Genomic DNA, 22621 nt, shown 5'->3' with positions numbered 1-22621 from the left:
AAAAATATCAAATGTCCCATTCAAAACTGGTCCTGGGATCTGAACAGCGAGTTCTCAAATGAAGGGGGTGGGGGTGGGAGGATAAGAAATAGCTCAAAAATGTCCATTGTCCGTAGCAATTAGGGAAATTCAAGTCAAAACAAATTTTAGAGCTCACTTAAGCTAGTCAGAATGGCAAGGACAAACAAAACAGCTAACACCGAATGCTGAAGAAGATATGGAGGGTGGGGAGCCCTTATTCACCACGGTGGGATCACCAAATAGTGCTATCACCATGGAAATCAGAGTTGAGAATTTCCAAAAGCTTAAAAAAAAATAAATATACCATATGACCCAGCCATACCACTGTTTCTCATATGCCCAAAGGATTTGACGTTCTATTCCATAGATATTTGTTCAGCCATGTTCTTATTCTTACTCACAATAGCTAGAAAATAAAAAAACAAACTAAATTTCCTTCAATTGATGAGTGGATAATGAAAATTCACTACATATACACTGTCTTATATTATTTAACTATGAAAAATGAAATAATGAAAACTTCATGTAAATGGATGGAACTAGAAAAATAATATATTGAGTGAAATAACCTGGATTCAGAAAGATAAATGTCACATGATCTCTCTCATCGAGGTTTCCTAGCTCCAAATCTTCAGGTATGATTACAGACTCTAGAGTGACTCCAGAACACAAGAAAGCAAAAAGAGGCCATTACCAAGTTGGGTCAGAGAGGGGAATATCAGAGCACTAGTGATCTGAGGGGGAAATCAGTACTTGCTTACATCCTGGAGGAGTAGGGGGAAAGGCAAGATATCCCCTTCAAAGATACAGCCACGCCCACTCCACATGGAGATAGAGTTCCCTAATTCCTAATGGCCCATTCAATTCTGAATTGGACAATGGATAATTTCCCTGGTGAGACCAGGCCCATGGTGACCCAGTCATCTCTGAAGACCTCCATCTCCAAAGCCTGCTGCCTTGAGGGCCAAGCCCTCGAGTGCAGGGACCTTTGGGAAACACCTCAGATGCAAACCTTGCACAAGGTATTTCCAGACAGGCAAAACCTTCTTTCGACCTGCTGGCCAATAAGCCTGACCCTCTGCAAACAGTGAGTGGACTGGAACTCAACTGTGTCACCTGCAACAAGTACTGTTGTGAGTGTGGGAACACAAGCCTGAAGGAGTGTCAACACCACACCATCCCACCCTAAAATAATCCACTTCACACAGAAGCGGGGGAAAGGCAAACATGTTCTGGGAAGGACCAGAAAGTGAATATTTTAGGTTTTCTGGGACATATGCTCACTGTCCCAGCTTCAAGATTTTGCATCCGTGCCGTGTGAGCAGTCAGTGGCATTATATAAAAAAGGAATTGTGGCTGTGTTCCCATAACACTTTATTTGCGGATATTAAAATTTGAACTTAATCTAATTTTATACGACACCATTGTTATCCTTCCTTTAGCTTTCTCTAACATTCAAGAACATAAAAGCCATTCTTAGCCTCCAGACTTTGAATAAACAGGAAGTGCCTGAATTTGGCCAGCGGTTAATTTCTGACTCCTGAATTAATATGGTGCAGAAATAACTGCCCCCTTGTGCCTACTGATTTCCTAATTGCTCTTCAGATCTTCCAGAGAAGAGCACCAGGTCTGTCCCTAATAGAACTATAGAAGTTGCAAATAACACTGAAAAGGCCCAGAAAATGGCGCCATTCATCAGATGTCACAGCTTCTCGAGGGACCTCTGTACACTACCATTTCATTCCTCTACAGAGAGGGGGTGCATCAGGAGAAAAACCCACCTGCACAACTAATGTCACTGCAGTGTTTCTAGCATAAAGAACACCCCTTCAAAGATAACGCTCATGGGTTTTTCTTAGAATACACATAGGAAATCCACAGAGCCTGTGTCTCATTCTGCCACTTGGCTACGGGCAGAGGCAGTCCAAGAGCTAATGGGTCCTGGGAGTGTGACTGGTGAGTACAATGTCTATAAAGACATTCAGCAATACTTACCAAAATTACAAATACATGTTTTGATTGAGAAATTCGACTTCTAGCAAATTCTTTCTCCTCTCTCTGTCTGTCTGTCCGTCCGTCCGTCCATCCGTCCGTCCATCTCTCTCTCTCTCTCTCTCTCTCTCTCTCTCTCTCATGTGCATGTGCATGCGTGTGTGTGTGTGTGTCTTTGTCTGTGTGTGTGGTGTCTGTGTCTGTGTGTGTGTGTGCGTGTGTGTGTGTGTGTGTGTGTGTGTGTGTGTGTGTATGTGTGTGTGTGTGTGTCTGTGTGTGTGTGTGTCTGTGTCTGTATGTGTGTGTGTGTGTGTGTGTCTGTGTCTGTGTCTGTATGTGTGTGTGTGTGTGTGTGTGTCTGTGTCTGTGTCTGTATGTGTGTGTGTGTGTGTCTGTGTCTGTGTCTGTATGTGTGTGTGTGTGTATGTGTGTGTATGTGTGTGTGTCTGTGTCTGTGTCTGTATGTGTGTGTGTGTGTGTCTGTGTCTGTATGTGTGTGTGTGTGTGTGTCTGTGTCTGTGTCTGTATGTGTGTGTGTGTGTGTGTCTGTGTCTGTGTCTGTATGTGTGTGTGTGTGTGTGTCTGTGTCTGTGTGTGTGTGTGTGTGTATGTGTGTGTATGTGTGTGTGTGTGTGTGTGTCTGTGTCTGTGTCTGTATATGTGTGTGTGTGTATGTGTGTCTGTGTGTGTATGTGTCTGTGTGTGTGTGTGTGTGTGTGTGTGTGTGTGTGTGTAGTTTATATGTGGAAGAAGGGCATATATCTCTATCAACATGGCTTGGACACTTTGTGTGATAGCATGTAAGATGAAAAGCCATAATAGCAGTAGGTAATCATGAATGCTACACAACTGTACATGTATGGGCACACGTGTATGCCTACATGTATATATAGGCTCATATTAAGAGGGCACCATCTTGTTTGACCCTACTTAGGAACACAAGCATCAAGTAATTCAAATGTTCCTGGGGTTCCAGGATAAGGCCAAGGCTGGCAGGCATCGTGTAAACACACACAGCTGGTTCTCGTGGTTTGCAGTGTCATGGTCCACAGAGTCATTACAGGCACTGAATCCGAATCATCATTCTTCCAGGGATATTTATTTCCTACAAGCTCTGTTTACATTCTTATGCACTGATCAATATGTAATTTGTTTTTATACGTGTTTCTGCTTAAAGACACATTATTTAGTATACATTATGGGCTTATCCAAGACATATGTTTTCTCCCTAAGGCATATCATACCAGACAGTATTTCAAGTCTGTGCTTAGAAGCCATCTAAATAAGAAAATAAAGCCAACCGAAATGCACAAAATATGAGAAGAATAGCACTGTGCTGGCTTAGAAAAAGATATTTATGGTATAGGCTCACATTAAGTTGGCATCACCCTGTTTGACCCCACTTAGGAACACAAGCATCAAATAATTTGAATGTTCCCTGGGTTCCAGGATAGGACCAAGGCCAGCAGGCATCACTGCTTTAAGTCAAATTAAAGTAAAACATTATGATGATGGAAATGAGTATAGGAGATGAGGCTACTCACCTCATAGACCAAGAGGCAAAGGCAAGAGAGAGAAAGGGGCTCATCAGAATATGACAACTTCCTCTAGAGAGGTCCCACCCTAATGTTTCCACCACCTGCCAATCAGATTTTGACCCTCATGCATGGGATAATCCACTGATGGGGCTACAGCCCAAGATCAAATCAATTTAAAAATCTGAGTTGGTAATCAAGCCTTTAGAACATGGCCTTTGGGTATGCACATTGCACGCGCGCACACACACACACACACACACACACACACACACACACACACACACACACACCTTTACTCCATATGGAATTACCTTCCCATGATAGAACATCATATCAAAGACATCAAACCTAAAACAGTATACATATCACGTGAGTATATGAAACAGTACACATGCCATGTGAGTATAGAAAACAAAATGAAGATCTTGGTGAAATACTATGTAACAAAAGTGTTTTGATGATCAGATTTTGGTTGCAGCTGTTCATCAATTATTTCCATGAAAGTGTGTTTCCAGTAAATTGACAATGAGTTTTTTGTTAATTTAATCACCTCACATTCTAGTACTAGACTTTCCCCCACTCACCACCCAGTCTTGCCCTAACACTGAGGAGGGGGTGTCCTTAAGAGGTACCAATCCACCCTGGCACCTCAATCTCAGTGTGACTAAGCACATCCGGTCCCACTGAGGCCAGATAAGGCAGCCTGGCTAAAAGAAAGGGACCCAAAGATAGAGCACAGAGTCAGAGACAGCTTCTGTGTGGTGTCTTATTTTCAGTTTGGGTAAACAGTAAAAAGCATATACTCATTAAAATATGTATACTCAGTAATAAGAAGTTGAAAGGCTGAACACACAAAAAAACCTCTAAAAGAAAGTTAAAAAAAAAAAAAACAGAGTTTGATGATAAAGGGGGTCTCTGCATTCAAGAGTTATATGGTGTGGGCAACCAAATGGGTCAGTCAATAAAACCATTTGTCACAAAAACGTAATGACCAAGTCCATATAAAGGAGAGCACAGAGAACTGACTCCATAAAGTTGTCCATTGATCTCCACACCTTTACACAGAGATCATGCTCACACACGCACACAGCAACATACATGCTAACAATAAACAGATAATCATATTTCTCAAACCAGAGCTGTATGGTGAGAGTAGGCTGTAATACAAGTTATAATAGAAGAGAAAGGCACAGAAAAACTTGATGGCATACACCTATAAACCCAGCCTTTGGGAGGCTGAGGCAGGAGGATCACAAGGTTGAAGGCAGCCTGGGTATATTGCTGAGACGAGGTTAGACCTGTGGAACATAGACTGTCAATGATTCGGGGAGAACTGTCTATATTGGATAGAGAACAGGAAAGAGAAACAGTGCTGCCTATCCAAAGATCCAAAGTACAGTCATTAGTGCTTTTCAAAAATTCTTTGGAGAAATTCAAAAGCAGTATGGAGATCCCTAGTGCAATTGCTGTAATTATATGAAATTTGCTGTTTGGAGTCATATCTGATTAAAAAAAAAAAAAAAAAAAGAACCAACAGTCAAGGTCTGTAGAATGCCCATGTCCCTTCAAAATCTATATATTGAAGTCATAATTGTGATCTCCAATGCGATGGTATTTGGAGAAGTAATTTGCAAAGTGATTAGGTTATAAGGGTGGAGCCCATATGAAATAGATGAATGTTCTTCTTAGAAGAAACACAATGGTGTTGACTCTCTGCACCCTGCCCTTTCATCTCTGACCTCTGACCCCCAGCCATGTGAGGCTACAGCACTTACCCAAAAACCAAACTGACAATAAGAAATAAATGTCTGTTGCTTAAGCCCTCAGGCTGTGTGAAGCCAACTGAGGAAGGTCATCGACCGTGGGCATGCTCTGCCATATGACACGGTTGAACAATCCTAGAGCCCTGTGTTCAGGGGAGACAATGAATTAATCTTCCTGTCATATCCCATTGCGTTTAGGTGAGGGCTGAGGATGGCTGCCTTGCTCGCCCATGATGAGGCCAGACACAGACTTCCAAGTTCCGGTTCTCTGTCTCATAAATAATTAGCAGAATTATTTCTGCTCACAATCAACCTAGCAGGGCAAATTACCTAGTGGCCCTAAGGTGATTAAATTGTTGATGATCTCTTCTCCTTTCCCTGGGGTTCCTGACTTGTGTTCGCCTCTGAAGGCAACCCAGCACTGAGACTTCATATGGGCAAGGGGTACAGAACCCCTCATCCAATACCACCACCATTGAGCCCTGACAATGAAGGAATACAATTCCCTGTTAGTCCCCACCATAGTACCTTCTCTACACACACCCAGTAATTTTGAGCCTTGTTGTACTTCAGCCTGCAAAGAAGGCCCTTGCCTTTGTCTGGGGGTTTTATGACCAGTTGCAGCAGACTATCAAGTCAGAGCTCAAGCTTTGTAGTTGGCACATACTTTTACAGCATTTGTAAGGGTTTTCACTTGGTCTCATGCTTTACCCATCCCCAAATACATGCCTCGCCCTACTGATCAACCATCTCTCCAACAGCACCCAATATTCTAGGCCAGCTTTCCCATATCTTTATGAGACTCAGGCATAGGAAAATGAGAGAGAGACTTGGGTCACTTAGCTGGAAGGGGACACACCTGCACTGGAAGAAATCAGACAAAATAAGACAGAAGTGCCTATTAAGCCAACTTCCACAGACTAAAGCTACACAATTATTGCTTTGAGTAAAGTTAACTTGATTTATAGACAAGAAATTCTCTACCCACAAAGACTCCCACCACACTTCAGGCCCCTCATATGTTGAGCATGCAAGCTGCACAGAATTCCCAAACTCGGGGCCAGGCCAACAGGGAATGCATGGATACAATAGTGACTGTGATTTCCTAAAGGAAGGAGACTTAGGAGCTGACAGTGTAGAGCAATGGTAGAGCAAATTTTAGCATGTGCAAGACTCTGAGCTGTATTCTTCACCAGAAAGAAATGCAATAGTTTGCCATCACCTACATTATAAACCCTTCAGCTGGCTCCCAAAAAGGTATCTGTTCAAAAAGTAATGACAGCAACAAAAAGTTGAAGGAAGAGGAGGCAAATAGGAGAAAGGAGTGAAAGAGAAAAGAGGATACAAAAGAGAAGGGGACACGTTATCATTTATTTTATCATAATAAAAATGAACAGAAGCTTGACATAGACTTCAAATATGTCACAATTTGGCACAAGTGTATTGATGAGAGCTGCACTATCATGACCAATCATAAGTGTATTGATGAGAGCCATGCTATCATGGCCAAAGGCAAGCACTTTCACTATTCATATGGTAACCAATTTCCAGCAAATTTTAAAGGTATCCTTGCTATATTTCATTTTTTACTTTGAATTTGAAAGAAACATTGTTATAAAACTCCTATATAGCAGAGCTGGGAACAGAACCCCATCTTCTAACTCTGCAGTCTGGGACTCCAAGCACTTAACAGGTATGCAAGTGCACGTGTCTTGAAATTTTTACTATGAGCCCCATTTGTACCACTTAAGAAAACAGAGTGCAAGACTGGAGAGATGACTCAGAGGTTAAGAGCACTGGCTGCTCCTCCAGAGGTCCTGAGTTCAACTCCCAGCAACCACATGGTGGCTCACAGCCATTTATAATGCGATCTGGTGCCCTCTTTACACATGAAGGAATACATGCAGATAGAGCACTCATATATATTGAATGAATGAATGAATGAATGAATGAATGAATGAAAGCAGAGTGCAGGCACAGTACATGTCAGAATTACAGGTGAAAAAACTGCTACCTGTGTCTACTAGTTCAGACAGTCATAATCATTCATCCTATCTATTATTTCTCATCTCTCTATCATCTGTCTACTTGCCTACCTACCTAGCTACCATCTATCTCTAGTACCTCTTTCGCAAGCTGTCTTCAAACTCTCTGGACAACCAGGGATAATGCTGAACCCTTGAACTCCTCCTGCCCCCACCTCTCAAATGCATGATCACAAGCACAAGTCACACCATTCAGTTTCTAACCCTGACTTTTGTTTCTGATTTGATAAATAATCTCACCTCTGTACCCATGCCCTCTGAGACATGAGCTTTTTATTTGGGGTCTATACAGAACTATTAAGTCCCCTCTTCTGGATCCTTCTACAGGATGAGAATGCAGAGGAACAACCACCTGTGAACCAAGAACTGCAGCAGCCTCCACAGACTGAAGAGAGGCAAGCAGGAAGCTCTCACCTAGTCTTCATGGTGAGGATTCCCAGAACCTGCTCTGAAACTGACAGCTGCTCAGAGTGCTATACAGACCAGAAATGCCTTTGGCTTCTGTCCTGTCCCCTTAAAGCTATGGCTGACACTGACCACGCACTCACAGAAGCCCTCTCCATTTGTCCCATCACTTCACTGGTATCCTCTCTCAAGAATCAGCTAGGTACCATCCTGCTCAAAAAAGCTAGCCTGAGCTAACCTATCAGGCAACTGGGAACACCTTCCCTGTGCTCAGCAGGAGCACGTTGTGATAAGCCCCCCCCATCGCAGCTTACCAATAGAGGGAGCATCTAGTGCCTTCCAGCACTTAGGGGTGCATACATGGGGGAGCTAGGGAGCAGACTCAGGAGAAAATAGCTCTCTTTCTTTTCTGTTTTCCCAGACATGTCTCTGCCATTAACCAGCTACAGGAGTCAAGTCGTTTAGTCTCGCTGAGTGAGGATAATGACTACCTCTACCTTACACAAAGGCTGGGGATGAACGCTAGGATAGGGTTTCACTTTCTCAGAACACATGTGGGGAGTACCAGCTACTATTGCTATTATGCTTGTCCCGCAGTAACAGTGCTCTAGATCAGAACTTGGCATTAGTGCCAAACGTCAGAGGGAGCTTTGAGACATAACTGGGGACAGGAGTGAAAGAGCTAGGGTAGCAATCCCAGGCTTGGCCAGCTGTGACGTGGCATGGCATGTGCATCATAGCACATACGTCTTCATCCTTATTTTCACTTCAACAACAAGACAATTTTAGATGAGGCTGACACCCCGCCCTTAACTCACACCTGGATTCCAAGATGGCCAGGATCTGGGGTCCCTCAAGACACCCCAAATGTCTTAGACCTCAGGGAAAGTGCAGCCACACGTCCTTATAGCACTAACCAAATGCAGGGAATTACATAACAACTACATGTTTTAAAAAAATATGCTGTTTGCTTAACAGTGATTGGCACCTTTGACTGGCAGCTACTTATGCCTCTCAATCAAAAGCAACAAAACCCAAGCCCCGATTTTCCATAAAGTTCCAATTCCTAAATAGATGTTTTTGAAGCACGTGATCCTCGAGGGGAAAAGACAATGAAAACGTCGGTGGTGCAGAGCAGAGGCACAGCGGCCTAGAGCATCTCTCAAGTCCATTTGACTCTGGTGTGTATGGAATTCCTGAAAATGTCTTTAAGACAATCAACTATAAAAATTTATTTCATATTTGATTTTGCCCTTTGGCCTCAAGGGGGAAACATCCTGACTTAAAGCTTCGGGGAGGGAGGGGGAATAAAAGCTCCAATTGCAGAGTCTTAGGAGCAAGTGTATAAAGGGAATTTTTAGGAAGCCAGAAACCCTAAAAACAGGAGACGGAAGTGAATGGGAGGGTTTTAAAACCTAGGCTGTTCTCTTCTGTTCTATGTGTCGCGGTGCCACATAAAGCCTTTCATCCCAGGACTCTGGTTACAAATGTGCCACAGAAGGAACCTGGGGGAGGGGGGAGGGGGGAGTAGTGGGGGGCGGGGAGGAAACACAGAAGCCAATAGAAGAGCTGTAGATCCCTCAGGGCATTCCGGTGCTGAGGGCCAGCAGTAAAGGATGAAACCAAGTGCTAAGCAAACATGAGGGACATCCCGTGGAAAGCTGTGAGGTGAATGCTGCTGCTATCCCCATTTCACGGCCCTGCGGAAGTGAGCAGAGGCTCTCTCAGTGCAAACTCTACTTCTGCAGAACCTGATACACCACAAAACCAGCCGCTATCACAAGGCTTAAGGGAGACTCAAAAAAAGAAAGAGTGTCCTGATTTGTGGGTACCAGTGGGCAGAAGCTGGAGGATGGCCAGCTAGGGGCAAACCACCCCATGGCTACTGGTAGGGGTGCATGTCTGCCACTCTCTGCTTGGCCCTAAACTAAGCATCAGGGATAAGGATTACGGATGCTGTCCGTGACTGAGAATCATCTGATTGGGTGCCTCTTGCTATAGAGTTAATGAGTGGCTTCTTGGACCACTTTCAGAATGAGCATCCACCACCATCTAAGTATGGTCTGGAGCAGATTGTTCTCCGTGGCTGGACTAAATACTACAGGCTGGGAGTCGGCCTTCTCCTTTTAGATATGGGTTGGTCATTTAACATTGTATATTCATTCTGTTGGTTTCTTAGTGTGCATCTGCCCAAGACAAAGTTACTCCAAATACTTACAGCAGAGTCCCAGGTGTACGCTGAAGCAGTTTTTGAACTATACCCAGCATATGTGAATGCATAGTGAAAATGGCATATTCACCCGCAAAATGTACACATAGTGTAACAAAATCACCGTCTCTTCACCTAAAGTAGGATTAGCTTGCTGCTTTTCTGTCTATGATTTACTTTCAAACTGCGATTAGTTAAGTTATGGGAAATGATTTGATAAATAATAAATGATTGATAGGAAAAAAAGTTTCCAAAACCCAGGATACATGAGGGAAGGTTTTCAAAAGGATGTTAGTTAAGCAAAGAAGCCTCGAAAATATTCCTTGTTCTAAAATCCAAATATCTCTCCTTCCATGAGCTATGCCCAAGGTTATTGGCCAGAACAGAGCCCAAGTAAGGCAAATCGTTGATCTTCTCAAAAAGAAAATGGCTGGTCCTCCAGTCTACAACACAAAGCTGCTTGAAGCCCATTCCTTCTCGTGTTCTAGCCCTCGCAGGCCAAGATGCTCACACATATGCGCAACATTTGTGAGTAAATATAAGTAATAAATAAGTGTATGTCCGAATAGCTCCTTATCCAGTAGGCCTGACGCTCATCTCTTGACTTTCAGAGTAAAGAATTAATAACTCTTGAGTAAGGATCCAGGCGCCACTACTGGGTTATTATAAGAAATAAAAAAAAAAGCAGCTCTGCTTGACCTGCGAGCCAGCATGAGGCATGACTACATGCAGGTACAGGACGCTGAGGTCCCACAAAAGCTGAGTAAGGCAACTCATCTCTGACTTAGCTAGTGGTTTTGATAGGCATGCGGCTAAGACATTGGTACCCTGTCCCTCCCTCTTGCCTCACTTCTCCATCAGATAAACTCCAGTCACAGCCTGGACTCCAGCAAATGCTGGCCCCTCAGCAACAAGTTTCCCCGACTGAGACCTTTCGGCGGGATTCCCCTACATTTTACCTTTGTGGTTCTTTTCAAACACTTTTAAGAAACACACACGTGTGAGATCAAAGCTATTCCTTGTACATTGCTAAGCCCTCATATTCAACTTCCTTGCCAGCCAGTCCGCCTCATGTACTTGCGACATGCAGCATCACTGGTGTTCCTTGTGTTCGTGCTTCGTGTCACAGTCACAAAAACAAGGGAGGAAAGTATGGTGATTAATCTTCCACAGAGGAGACACAAGATCAATTACTTGCACCAGATGTTAAACTAAAGAGCTGACTGAGTCCTGGGCTTTAGTAGTTTGCAAGTGTTCCAGGCCATTACCCCACCCCCACCCCCAAACAAGCTCTGAGTGCTGTCTTTCCTTGCTGGTGACAGTAACTCCAAAGTCCAGGTCAGTCTACCTGCAATCAGATCTTACGACAATATGGCACGTGCGACATTAGTGTGAGGGGAAAATCCGAGCTCCCCGCCTTCAGGCACCCACAGTTTCTTGATCCTTTATTTTCTTTCCCCAAGTCCATGTTCTTCCATGATTGCATATTAAAGAGGACCAACACCTGCAAAGTGATGGCACATGGAACCAATTCTCTACCGCAGCCTCTCAGAACCCAGTTTAATGTGCTTAGTGCTCGGTATTAGCAGCAGGGCCCCTGTAGCCAGAGAATGAAGACGTCCCTCCCACACGCAGCAGCCCCTGCCAAGAGAAAACCCAGTGCTCTTGGGTTATACCTCGAAGAAACTTTGAACTGTCAATGTCTTCCCAAGTAAATGCTCCCTCGGGGAGAGGAGGCATCACCGATCAAAAGGCCTGAGTATGTTTTCATTGCAGAAGATATGTGTGGTCCTCATTATCAATGAACAAGCTGGCCTTCTGTTCTACACAACAGAGAAATCAAATCCCTAGAGAACGAAGCATTTGGTATCTCTGACAGTTTTGCCCTTTGGGTCTTGTCTCCCCGTGCTTTGTCGTTGGTGGCTCTTGTCCCCCTCCTGTCACCCATGCTGGCTCTGCTCCCCGCACCTCTGCACCTTCTTTCTCTGAAGGGCTCCTCCAGTGAAACATCACCAGAAGCCCGGAGATATTAGCTAATATTCTGGCAGAAAAGAAAAAGGCAGCTCCTTCTTTAGCATTGCCTGACAAGGAGCATTTTCTCTAGTCTCCTAGCTTTTTTCCTCATCCGACACACCTACAGTCCTTACACCTGCAAGATTCCATAGCAAGTCACCCATGATGTCACATGGTACAATATACTCACATTTTCTGCCCGGAGCCTCTTAGCAGGACACCCGCCATCTCTGGGGTGGAGCATGTAATATAGACGGACTTTGCTTGCATGTTTTCGACTCTGGGGAGGAAAAACAAAGGTAGACTTGTGCTGTAAAAGAGTAGCCACTTGTCAGGAGTACTTCAAAAGACAGACGATGACCACAAACAAAAGTTATTTTTCAGTAGAAAATATTTCCTTGTGCTCCTGCAAATTCCATGGGAGCCAGCTTCAGGCGGACTGAATTATCCTAAGTTCCAAGAGTTATGGATCAGTTCACTTCATACCGTGTATTTAATTGTTCTCAAAAGCAAGGCAGATAGGTAAGCGGAGGAAAGTGTGTAAGGATCAATGGTGGTTAAAAAAAAAAAAAAGAGCACTGGGATACTTTCTCTCTCTTTTCCTCTAAGCTAAGACTCAGGGGATGAAGACCCAGCCTGGAAACTACCCAGAGCTCAACAGCCCTGTAAGCAATACAAGCAAATAGCCTTGGGTAAGTGGGGAAGGCCTGTGTGTGGGACAACTGGTCCGAGGCCAGCAAGAAGAGACTCATCCCATCTGGGTTCTATTTCTCCTAGTCCTGTGATGGCACCCTGACCTCTCCCACTTTGAAGAATATTGGATTTCTAACTTTCACATTCTCCCTAAAGCAGGAAAGAAAAGAGCACAATCAGCAAATATTCCTGAAGTTTGGAGTAAGGCCCAGCTCGACCACCTGTTTGCTGCATGATGCCAGACGAGGCATCAAGTGGAGTGGACTCTTAGTATAACAGGTCTGAGCCTCTGCCCATACAAAATGAACACAATGCTACTGTGGCTGCCGTGAGTGCCACACGAGAGGATTTCACACAAAAGACTGTGATTTCCACAGCCCTCCTTTTCTCGCCATTGACCACACCCATTCCTAACCCGCTCTATTCTCATTCCAGTCCCCTTTACTTGGAGAGCACCTCCTTCTGGAGGCCTGTGCCTGCTCCACTCTGTCTTCATCTACAGTTGAGTGCTAGCCAGCCTAGCAGATGATGGCTTACTTTTATGGATTAGCCACAAAGGCAAAGTGATTTTCAGAGAAAACACAGTGAGTTGCGTTTTGTTTACAGCATGCGCCATAAATCCTCTCTGCTCGCCTTCCTCATTCATCACTTTTTAATTCCATTATTCTGCCGAGAACACAACATGAAGAGTGTACTAACAGTCCCTGGACACTTTCAGGGTCTTCAAGTGGGTGTGAAAGCAGCACAAAAAGATGAGAAATGTTACAAACGGCTAAGTGCCTCGGTGTGGCTGCAAACACACTGTGCTTATCTCTGGGTTCCAGACTACGTCCTAATTAAGGGTGTCTGGAGTGTTTTTCTTGACTGGAAATTTGACAGGGCAGAAAACTAGAGATGGGTGAAGACATGCCAGATAACCCAACATCGCCCAACTTCTCCACTATGCTTGAGGAGGACATGGTACAAACTAGTATTTTGTGTGTATGGGAAATGCTGATTACTAAAATCTACATACAAATTTTTATTTCTACAATGGAGAAGGTAGAGATAAGGGATGGTGGTATTATTCAAAATACAGACATGGGCAGGAGGATTAACAAGGAACACTTAAATCTCTAGGAGGTTGAACACAGAGCCTTGTGGGTAGCAGAGCTGTCACATATGGTGACTGGTGAATCGACAAGGGGTAAATTCATGTTCACTGTCCAGCTGGCCAGCTCCTTTATTACCAACACACCCAGAAGACAAGGTGATGACAAAGTTAGAACTCTCACAGCATGGCCTGTCTTGTAGCCCCCTCTCTCCCTTTCCTGAAGTATGTTGTTTCTCTTGAAAAGACTCTGAGTCAGAGGCAGAGTTCACCAAGTTATTTAATTGCAGTTTGACAAAACTAGGTAGCTGAAATGGAAAAGGGGAGGAGGGCGAATTAGTGACAAGCCTTTCTCTGAATCCATTAGCAAGAAGAGAGGTTGGGATGTGAGGTTTATCAGCAATTTTTATGACTGTACACCTGGTATTCGGCTTCAGCGTTTGAAGTCCTGTCTACACAGAGCAGGCCTGGCTTTTCATGAGGCTGAGGCTAAGGACTTGTACAACTTTGGAAACCACTAATAGCCTCAGGGTAGGAATGAGGATACCTTAGTTCCTCTGTCAAGAGTGTCTCTTCCTCCCCCCTGCCCCCACTTCTTGGTTCCATCGCAGCACCACTTTCTCCAGCTGCCAGAGTCTGCCAGATCCTGTACCTCTCTCCACAGCTGTCCCTGAAGGCAAGTGGCAGCCAGCCCACTCAGTAGAAGGGGTCCATTAGAATACCACAGAAAAGGGTCCCCACAGTTTGTTCCTGACACTTCAGCATGCTGTGACTTCTCCATGAATCCTAGCTCTCAGCACATCCTCATCAGAAGACTCTGAACCACCCAGCTGTGTGCCTCCAACTGACTCCTCCAACCCATGACCTTCCAGAAGTTCCCTGAAGTTTGGCACAGTAATATCACTCCATTTGTTCTAACAAATAAGTTGCAGCAGCAAGGACGTTCCCTTTAGCATTAACTACTTTGAACAAAACCATGGTCAACGATAGAAACCCGCTAACGTGGGGATAGAGTAGCCTTATGCAACAAAGGAGAAGTGGGGAGCGCATTTGCTACATAAGGAATATGGAATAAAAAACGCAAAGCACAAAGCTCAAGTTTGCAATGGCCATACGTGTTTCAGGAAGAAGTGAACAGGAAAAAGACTTGTTATATAAAATGAAGTACTGTTTTTTATTTTCACCTCTTCAACAAACTTGCTTGTAATATGTAACAACAGTGTGTGGCAATGCTCACACTAGGGCAAATCTGCAGTAAGTTCACTTTTTTATCCACATGATTACGTCTACTAAAAGCCACTGCTGATCTGAGGTGTTCAGAGTGTCTACTGTATAACTGGCTCTTATCAACACTCTAAATGCATATTTTTATTGGAGTACTTGGTATCAGATAAGCCTTTTTAACCAAGAGGAAAAAACCCTCACTTCATTCTTTAAACTTTATTTTGGCACATACAATGCAATAGTAAACATGTGTGCTCACCACTGTGTGATAAGTTTTCAGCTTCATATATTGACAGACACTGAGGAGAGTGGGCAATGTGAGTGCATTACTGCAATGGGGCCCTTTGATACAAAGAGACACAACAATGACAACAGAGTCTTATATATTGTCAGGATCTCCCATTACTGGCACTGTTTTCTGCCTTTTGAGGGTATAAAAATGACAGACTGGCTACCAAGTGAAAGCGGCTCCCAGGAGAAAACAATACTTCGGGGTTTAGCTAAAGTTAGTGGAGTTTCAGCGAAGAGAAAGGACAATTACTTGAAGGAAGATGAACAGGAATTAGCAGGTTCTTGACGGTGAATAGGAAGGAACAGGGTCTGTCCTGCCTTTTCATTTGCATTTTAAGCAAAAGCCTTTACTTTCACTGAAACCACATTCACTCACAATTCCCAGATGACCTAGGAAAGCCGTCAACTTGTCCACGTTAGCTAAAGCCTTTGTTCTGCCCCGGGCATTGTGATGGGTCAGACCCATTCGAAGATTAGTTTCTGTAGCTGAAACAATCTCTTGACACTCGGAGAAACGATATAACGTGGGAGAATGAAGAGTAATGTAAACTTCTATTTCAGATTGCAGCGCAGAAGCGGGGAGAACATGGCAACTGGGATTGACTTTTGAGCTTCCCCCAGATAACCCATTTTCCATGACTTCACATTCCTCTTTTAAAAAAAGTCTAACTCAAGCTTTCTTCCAGTAAGGGTACTGGCTTCCCCTCTTACAGAATGTGGCGGTAACAAAGCAAGTTTGTGTTGCATAATTCCTCAAGCAGTCTTCAAAGAACTTCCGCACTCATCTTCTCGTCTCATCCTCAGATCTCAGCTGTGGAGCTGGCAGGAGAGGTGTGATCTTAAATAGTCATCATGATCCAGTCTAGATCTCCTAGATAAGTCTTTTATCATCTCGTCCCATCATAGCCGTCTCCTCCAGAAACCAGCTAAAGAGAGCCAAGAACAGCAAGGAAGCAGAGCCTAGCACAGACTGATAATTATAGAACTGTGATTTTTTTCACAGCCACCATCTCTGATGTATTTCAAGACAACAAACACCAACGATCTAACTCACTGGGACTTAAGAGAATTGTTGTCCAGTGAGAGAGAGGGATTCCCTCTCAAAGCATGGAAAGAAAGCTGTCTTGCTAGGACCCCACCTAAGGGTTCATGACAGGGGACCGTGGCTGTAAGCCCTAGCAAGGTTGTTGCACCACCACTCTGGGAGTCAAGGTTAAAAGGCAGAAAGCCATAAGACTAACAGATTGCTAAGAGTCTCCTAGACTTCTGCATCTTCTGTGCTTACCACAGATGTAAGCTAGGCCCAGAATCTTCGTACACTGGGTGAATGTGCATGCTGGGCCAGATGGAGGGGCAAGAAAGAAAACACCTCAGAGAAGGTTTTGCTATCACAGAAAAGGACAGGACTGCCCAGGCCCCACTTAAGGCGTCCACCACAGGCTATGGGCTACCAACAGTGTTTGCACTCACTCCTAGGGCTGAAATTGGACCAGAAGATGAGGAAAGAATCCCAATGGCCTGGCCAAGGCACACGCAGAAGAAGCATGTTGTAAGCCTTTCTAGGCTCTGGCATGTCAGGGATGAGTAGCACACAGTAAAATAGCATGTGACGTAGAAGAAAGTTCCGGTGGCATCGGGGATGGAAACCAGGGCTTTGCCCATGTCAAGAAGTCGATCACTTGAGCTCCACCCAGAGTCCAAGGACAGCTTTTAGCAGATCATCAGAGGAGAGATCAAACAATTATTTTCAAAGTATGTGCAAGGACAAATAGAAATAAGTTGTAAATGGCATACATGCTGTGTCACTTAATGAGGGAGAAAAAAAAAATGAACTGAGGGTACAACCTGAGAAATGAAACCAGACAACTGATGGAGATGATACAGTCTGTGTTAATAAAGGAAGGAAATTAAAAATGTCATCGCATAACTTGAAGGTCTTTCACAGCATCCAGCAGCGGAATCATACTGCTGATCTTTGTGGAAGTGAAGATAAACAAAAATTGTGTTGAAGAGGTTAACGATGTGAGAGGGGACTTGAGTGCGATGTCACGTATGTAATCCCAGCACCCACGACTCGGGAGGTAGAAGCGAAAAGTTGAGGCTATAAAGTTGGTACAAGATAAGCGGGAATGAAAGGATGTCCTGTCTGAAAAGCAGAGGTGAGGAGGAAAGGGGGCGGCGGGGAGGGATTGAAACTGAGGAGCTCATATACACAAGGCCAGAACTCATACATTATGGCTACAATGACACAAAATATAACCAAATGAAGTTAAATTTAAAAGTCCTCAAATGCAAATAAACTAGCACTAGCTGGATGTGTTTGACCTTGAGTTGGGAAATTTTAATCAGGAAAGCAAAAAAAGCAAGAGCAATAAACACGCGGTGATGCAGATGGGGGGTAAATGCCCCCAGGAAGCGCTGCACAAAGCAGGGACCTCAGCCGGAGTTTCTACTGCTGCAATGCACACCATGGCCCAAGTCATGTTCTCACTTTTAAAAGGTCACAGTTCATCATCCAGGGACATCAGGGCAGGAACGGGGGGAGGTGAGAGCTGATGGAGAGGCCATAGGGGAGTGCTGCTTCTTGCTTGCTCTCCATGGCTTGCTCAGCCTGCTTACCTATAGGACCTAGGAGCACCTGCCCAGAGATGGCAGAGCCCGTAGTGACCTGGCTCCTCCCACATCAATCACCCATGAAAATGCCTGACATGCTTTCTCACAGGCTGGTGGGGGCATTATTTTCAGTTGAGGTTCCCTCTTCCAAAATGAGTCAAGCTTGTGTCAAGTGGACATAAACCAGCCAGCACACAGAAGTATTTGCAACGGGCCTTTGACAGAATGTATCACATCACTAATATATATAGAAAAAGCAATATTAGACAAAAGATATAAATAAAATTTTAGAAACATGAATAACCAAAGACACTTTAAAAATTCATCCAAATGCAATCTGGCAATTTTTAAATCTAAAACAAGTTTATTTCTCTTCCATCAAAACTTTAACTTCCATGCTCATCTCAGAGGTATGCAAGTCTGCAGAACCTCACTAGGGAAGTTTGGCCATGTGCATCAGAAAGGCAAGGCTTAATGCATCTAACAGTCTTACTTCTATGAATTTGTTTTAAGAATCAATTAAAGACACATACACCTTCTGATTGACAAAGGTGACTATCGAAAACTCAGGCAAATGCTGTAAAACAAGAAAGGTAAATATTATAAAACATTGTATGAGAGATGACAACACAGACATTAGGAGACAGAACACTGGTCAACACAGAGAGAGAGAGAAAGAAAGTGATATTAAGAAAATGGCAGTTTTCAAGCAGAACATGAAGAATATCACATCTGTAAACAAAAATACTTGTACATATGTGTATGTGTTCAGTGGTTTTCAACTTTTCTACTGTATCAACCCTTTTTTAATGTTCTTCATGGTATGATGTACATTAATAACTGTATTTTAATACTGTTATGAATTGTAGCATGTATGCAGGTTATCTAATATGAAACCCACAAAGGGGTCACGGGCTATAGGTTGAGAACCACCAATGTAATTTCAAGTGATTTGAACTTTTTTTTTTCATTCTTTTTTTTTTTTATTAATTTATTCTTGTTACATCTCAATGTTTATCCCATCCCTTGTATCCTCCCATTCCTCCCTCCCCTATGACTGTTCCTGAGGGGGATTACCTCCCCCTGTATATTCTCATAGGGTATCAAGTCTCTTCTTGGCTACCTGCTGTCCTTCCTCTGAGTGCCACCAGGTCTCCCCCTCCAGGGGACATGGTCAAATGTGAGGCACCATAGTACATGAGAAAGTCATATCACACTCTCCACTCAACTGTGGAGAATATTCTGACCATTGGGTAGATCTGGGAAGGGGTTTAAAGTTTACCTCCTGTATTGTCCTTGGCTGGTGCCTTAGTTTGAGCGGGACCCCTGGGCCCAAATCTGCCTATCATATTGTTCTACTTGTAGATTTCTAGGACCCTCTGTATCCTTTTCTTTTGCTATTCTCCCATGTGTCTCTCATTTAGAGTCCCAATAGGATGCCCTCCCCTCTGTCCCAGTTTCCTGGTAAGTGAAGGCTTTCGTGGGACATGCCCCTTGGGCTAGTATGCAGATATAAGTGAGTATATACCATTTGATTCTTTCTGCTTCTGGGTTAACTCACTCATTATGATCATTTCTAGCTCAATCCATTTATCCACAAATTTCGGGAATTCCTTGTTTTTAATAGCTGAGTAGTATTCCATAGTGTATATGTACCACAGTTTCTTTATCCACTCTTCTACTGAGGGACACTTAGGCTGTTTCCATGTTCTGGCTATTATGAATAAGGCTGCTATGAACATGGTTGAGCAAATTTTCTTGTTGTGTGCTGGAGCATCTTCTGGGTATATTCCAAGGAGTGGAATAGCTGGGTCTTGAGGAAGCCCTATTCCCATTTTTCTGAGATAGCACCAGATAGATTTCCAAAGTGGCTGTACTAGTTTGCATTCCCACCAGCAATGAAGGAGTGTTCCTCTCTCCCCACATCCTCGCCAGCATGTGGTGTCACTTGAGTTTTTGATCTTAGCCATTCTGATGGGTGTAAGATGGAATCTCAGAGTTGTTTTGATTTGCATTTCCCTGATGACTAAGGAGGTTGAGCATTTCTTTAAGTGTTTCTCAGCCATTTGATACTCCTCTGTTCAGAATTCTCTGTTTAGTTCCAAGCCCCATTTCTCAATTGGGTTATTCGGTTTGGTGGTGTTTAATTTCTTGAGTTCTTTATATATTTTGAATATTAGACCTTTGTCAGATGTAGGGTTGGTGAAGATTTTTTCCCAGTCTGTAGGCTGTCGCTTTGTTCTCTTGACAGTGTCTCCTGCCTTACAGAAGCTTCTCAGCCTCATGAGGTCCCATTTATTAATTGTTGACATTAAGGCCTGGGCCGTTGGTGTTCTGTTCAGGAAGTTGTCTCCTGTGCCAATATGTTCCAGGCTCTTTCCCACTTTTTCCTCTAAGTGGCTTAGTTTCTCTGGTTTTATGTTGAGGTCTTTAATCCACTTGGATTTGAGTTTTGTGCAAGGTGACAAATATGGGTCCAGTTTCATTTTTTTACACATAGACCTCCAGTTAGACCAGCACCATTTGTTGAAGATGCTATCCTTTTTCCATTGAATGGATTTGGCTTCTTTGTCAAAAATCAAGTGACCATATGTGTGTGGATTCATATCTGGGTCTTCAATTCGATTCCACTGATCAACCAGCCTGTTGCTGTGCCAGTATATTTGAACTTTTTTAATCTTTGATTTTTCTAAATTTTTCAGACAAAAATCATTCCATGGTTAAGAAGGGAAACCCCTCAATTTTCCTGATTCATTGCAAAAGTGGTACCTTAGCACCCCGATAGCCCTGCATGCGTCTCCTGACTATGGAAGAAGTGGGACGTGCCAGCCAGCCATTGCTGTCTCCAAACCCAAATACTGCAGTGTGGATCAAAGAGCACCTGTGGACCTTAGCTGCACACGCACACAGGAGCCTTGGGGAGGTGTCATTATGGAGACAGTGCTTCCAGCGAATGCTCTGGAGAAGATAGGACCCACCATTGAGGGGTGCAGTCATCAGTGCAGACACCACAACACACACAAGACAGAGTTAATACGACCACTATCTCTGTGAGCAGACAGACTTGCCGGCCCTCTCCTCTTCTCCATTTTCCTCTTTTTCCCTGCTCTCTACCCCTGACCACCCTTCTGCTCTGCAATCTAGCCATATCCCTTAACAGAACAGAAAAAACAATCTCCGTGGCACCTTGGTGACCGATGTCTGGTTCCAAGCTGCAAGGAGATGTGTCTCCCAGGTTGTCTGGTCTGTTCTAGCTTGCTGTAACAGCCCAGCTGAGCAATGCATACTGTCATCCCTCTAAATTACATGTTCTCTTAGACTCGTCTTTATGTACTCAGAAATCAATCCATCCTTTAAAAAGTAGTCTCAGAACTCCTAGAAGTAGGTCACTTTGTTGGTTTTGTTTCCTGAAATAGTATCTTTTAAACCATTTGAAGTAAGAAATGTTTGTCCTTAATGAGTAATGCATTGGAGCCCATGAATTTGGGTTGCAGAGAACCATATATGGTGGGATGGAGTGGACCATAATTGTATAAATATATTTGTACAAAATCCACATTGCTGTCTGCAAGCACAAGTGACGGCATCAGTGCATTACAATTTTAAATCAAAGACTTGCAATTTAAGAAACCAAATCACCACTAAGACATGGAGGAAGGATTTTTCCCGTGCTGTGTCTGGAGCTAAATGTGTCCCCATGATTTCTGTGCATTTTGAAAAGTCACAGGAGAAGTGGGAGAGCAGGCCCATCTCAGCCTTTCTTCCCTTTGCTATTTTGGGCGGGGAGACACGAAAATTATATTCTCTGCTACGCCGCTTGTAGAGCAGTTAAGACTAGAGATGGTCAGTGATTAAAGTCAGGGAGGCCAGGGCCGCTTATGAGAACAAAGGCCCCAAGATCCTTTGAAATCTGAAAGCTCTAAAGCTGGCCCGCCCTGCACTGCAACCTTCCAGGGCTCTCTGGTTCCTTTAGAAAGTTCATAGCTGGATTATGGGAAAACTTAACAATGCCACAAATAAACCCTGCTGTGTCTGTAGGTGGAAGGCATGTTTGTTTGAGTGCAGTCCGGTCTACAGAAAATACTCCCTAACAGAGTATCTGCCCTGTGAGGTGGGGAGCTACCGCTAGAGCAGTTACCCGGATACCCACAGAGGTCTCTAGAATCACCGGGCTCACTCGCACTGCTCAACCTGTGCAACAGCCCCTTTAATGCCACGTAACGTTTTCACTTTAGAGTCTCCTTTTACCCTAGCATTTTGCATTCTGCAGTATACTATATAATTACTCCCAAACCGAACTCTGTTCTTATGACTAAATCTTTGGTTTCTCTATATTGTAATAGTCCTGATCCGTTCCTATAATGCATTTTTATTTAAATACTCTTCACAAAGCAGTTTCCTACAAATGCCCACTAACAGCTTAAGTAACTGGGTGAGTCAGGTGACAGGGTAAAACTTAAGCGGGCTCCACTTTCAACAATAGGTTTGTTTTGTTTTGTTTGTTAATACAAATTGCTAAAACACAATAGTTCCTTGCCAAAGAAACGATCCATCCCTGAGAAGATTAGATTTTAAAGGACAGATTAGTAGGCTGCACTGGAAATGTAAGTGTATTGAAATTTTTTTTACTGGGAGAAGGAGATAACCCTCTCCAGGGATGAGCACCCTAATTGGCTATCTAATGCCAAATCCTCAGCCCTGAAACCATATCCATCTAAATAAAA

At 43.7% G+C, this 22621-nt stretch overlaps 1 protein-coding gene across 2 annotated transcripts in view; it reads right to left on the bottom strand.

Annotated features, from left to right (window-relative positions):
• Zmat4 (zinc finger matrin-type 4) overlaps window positions 1–22621 on the bottom strand; it is a 518094-nt gene that overhangs the window by 219920 nt on the left and 275553 nt on the right. For both annotated transcript variants that reach the window (XM_051169437.1, XM_051169436.1), the window contains exon 3: window positions 12177–12266. In XM_051169437.1, the coding sequence (XP_051025394.1) occupies window positions 12177–12266 (90 nt within the window). The remainder of the gene's footprint in view (window positions 1–12176; window positions 12267–22621) is intronic.

Source organism: Acomys russatus, chromosome 27 (assembly GCF_903995435.1).
Source record: "Acomys russatus chromosome 27, mAcoRus1.1, whole genome shotgun sequence".
NCBI lineage: Eukaryota > Metazoa > Chordata > Mammalia > Rodentia > Muridae > Acomys > Acomys russatus.
The sequence above is the reverse complement of the archived record's forward strand: the minus strand, read 5'-3'. Positions and strand labels throughout refer to the sequence as shown.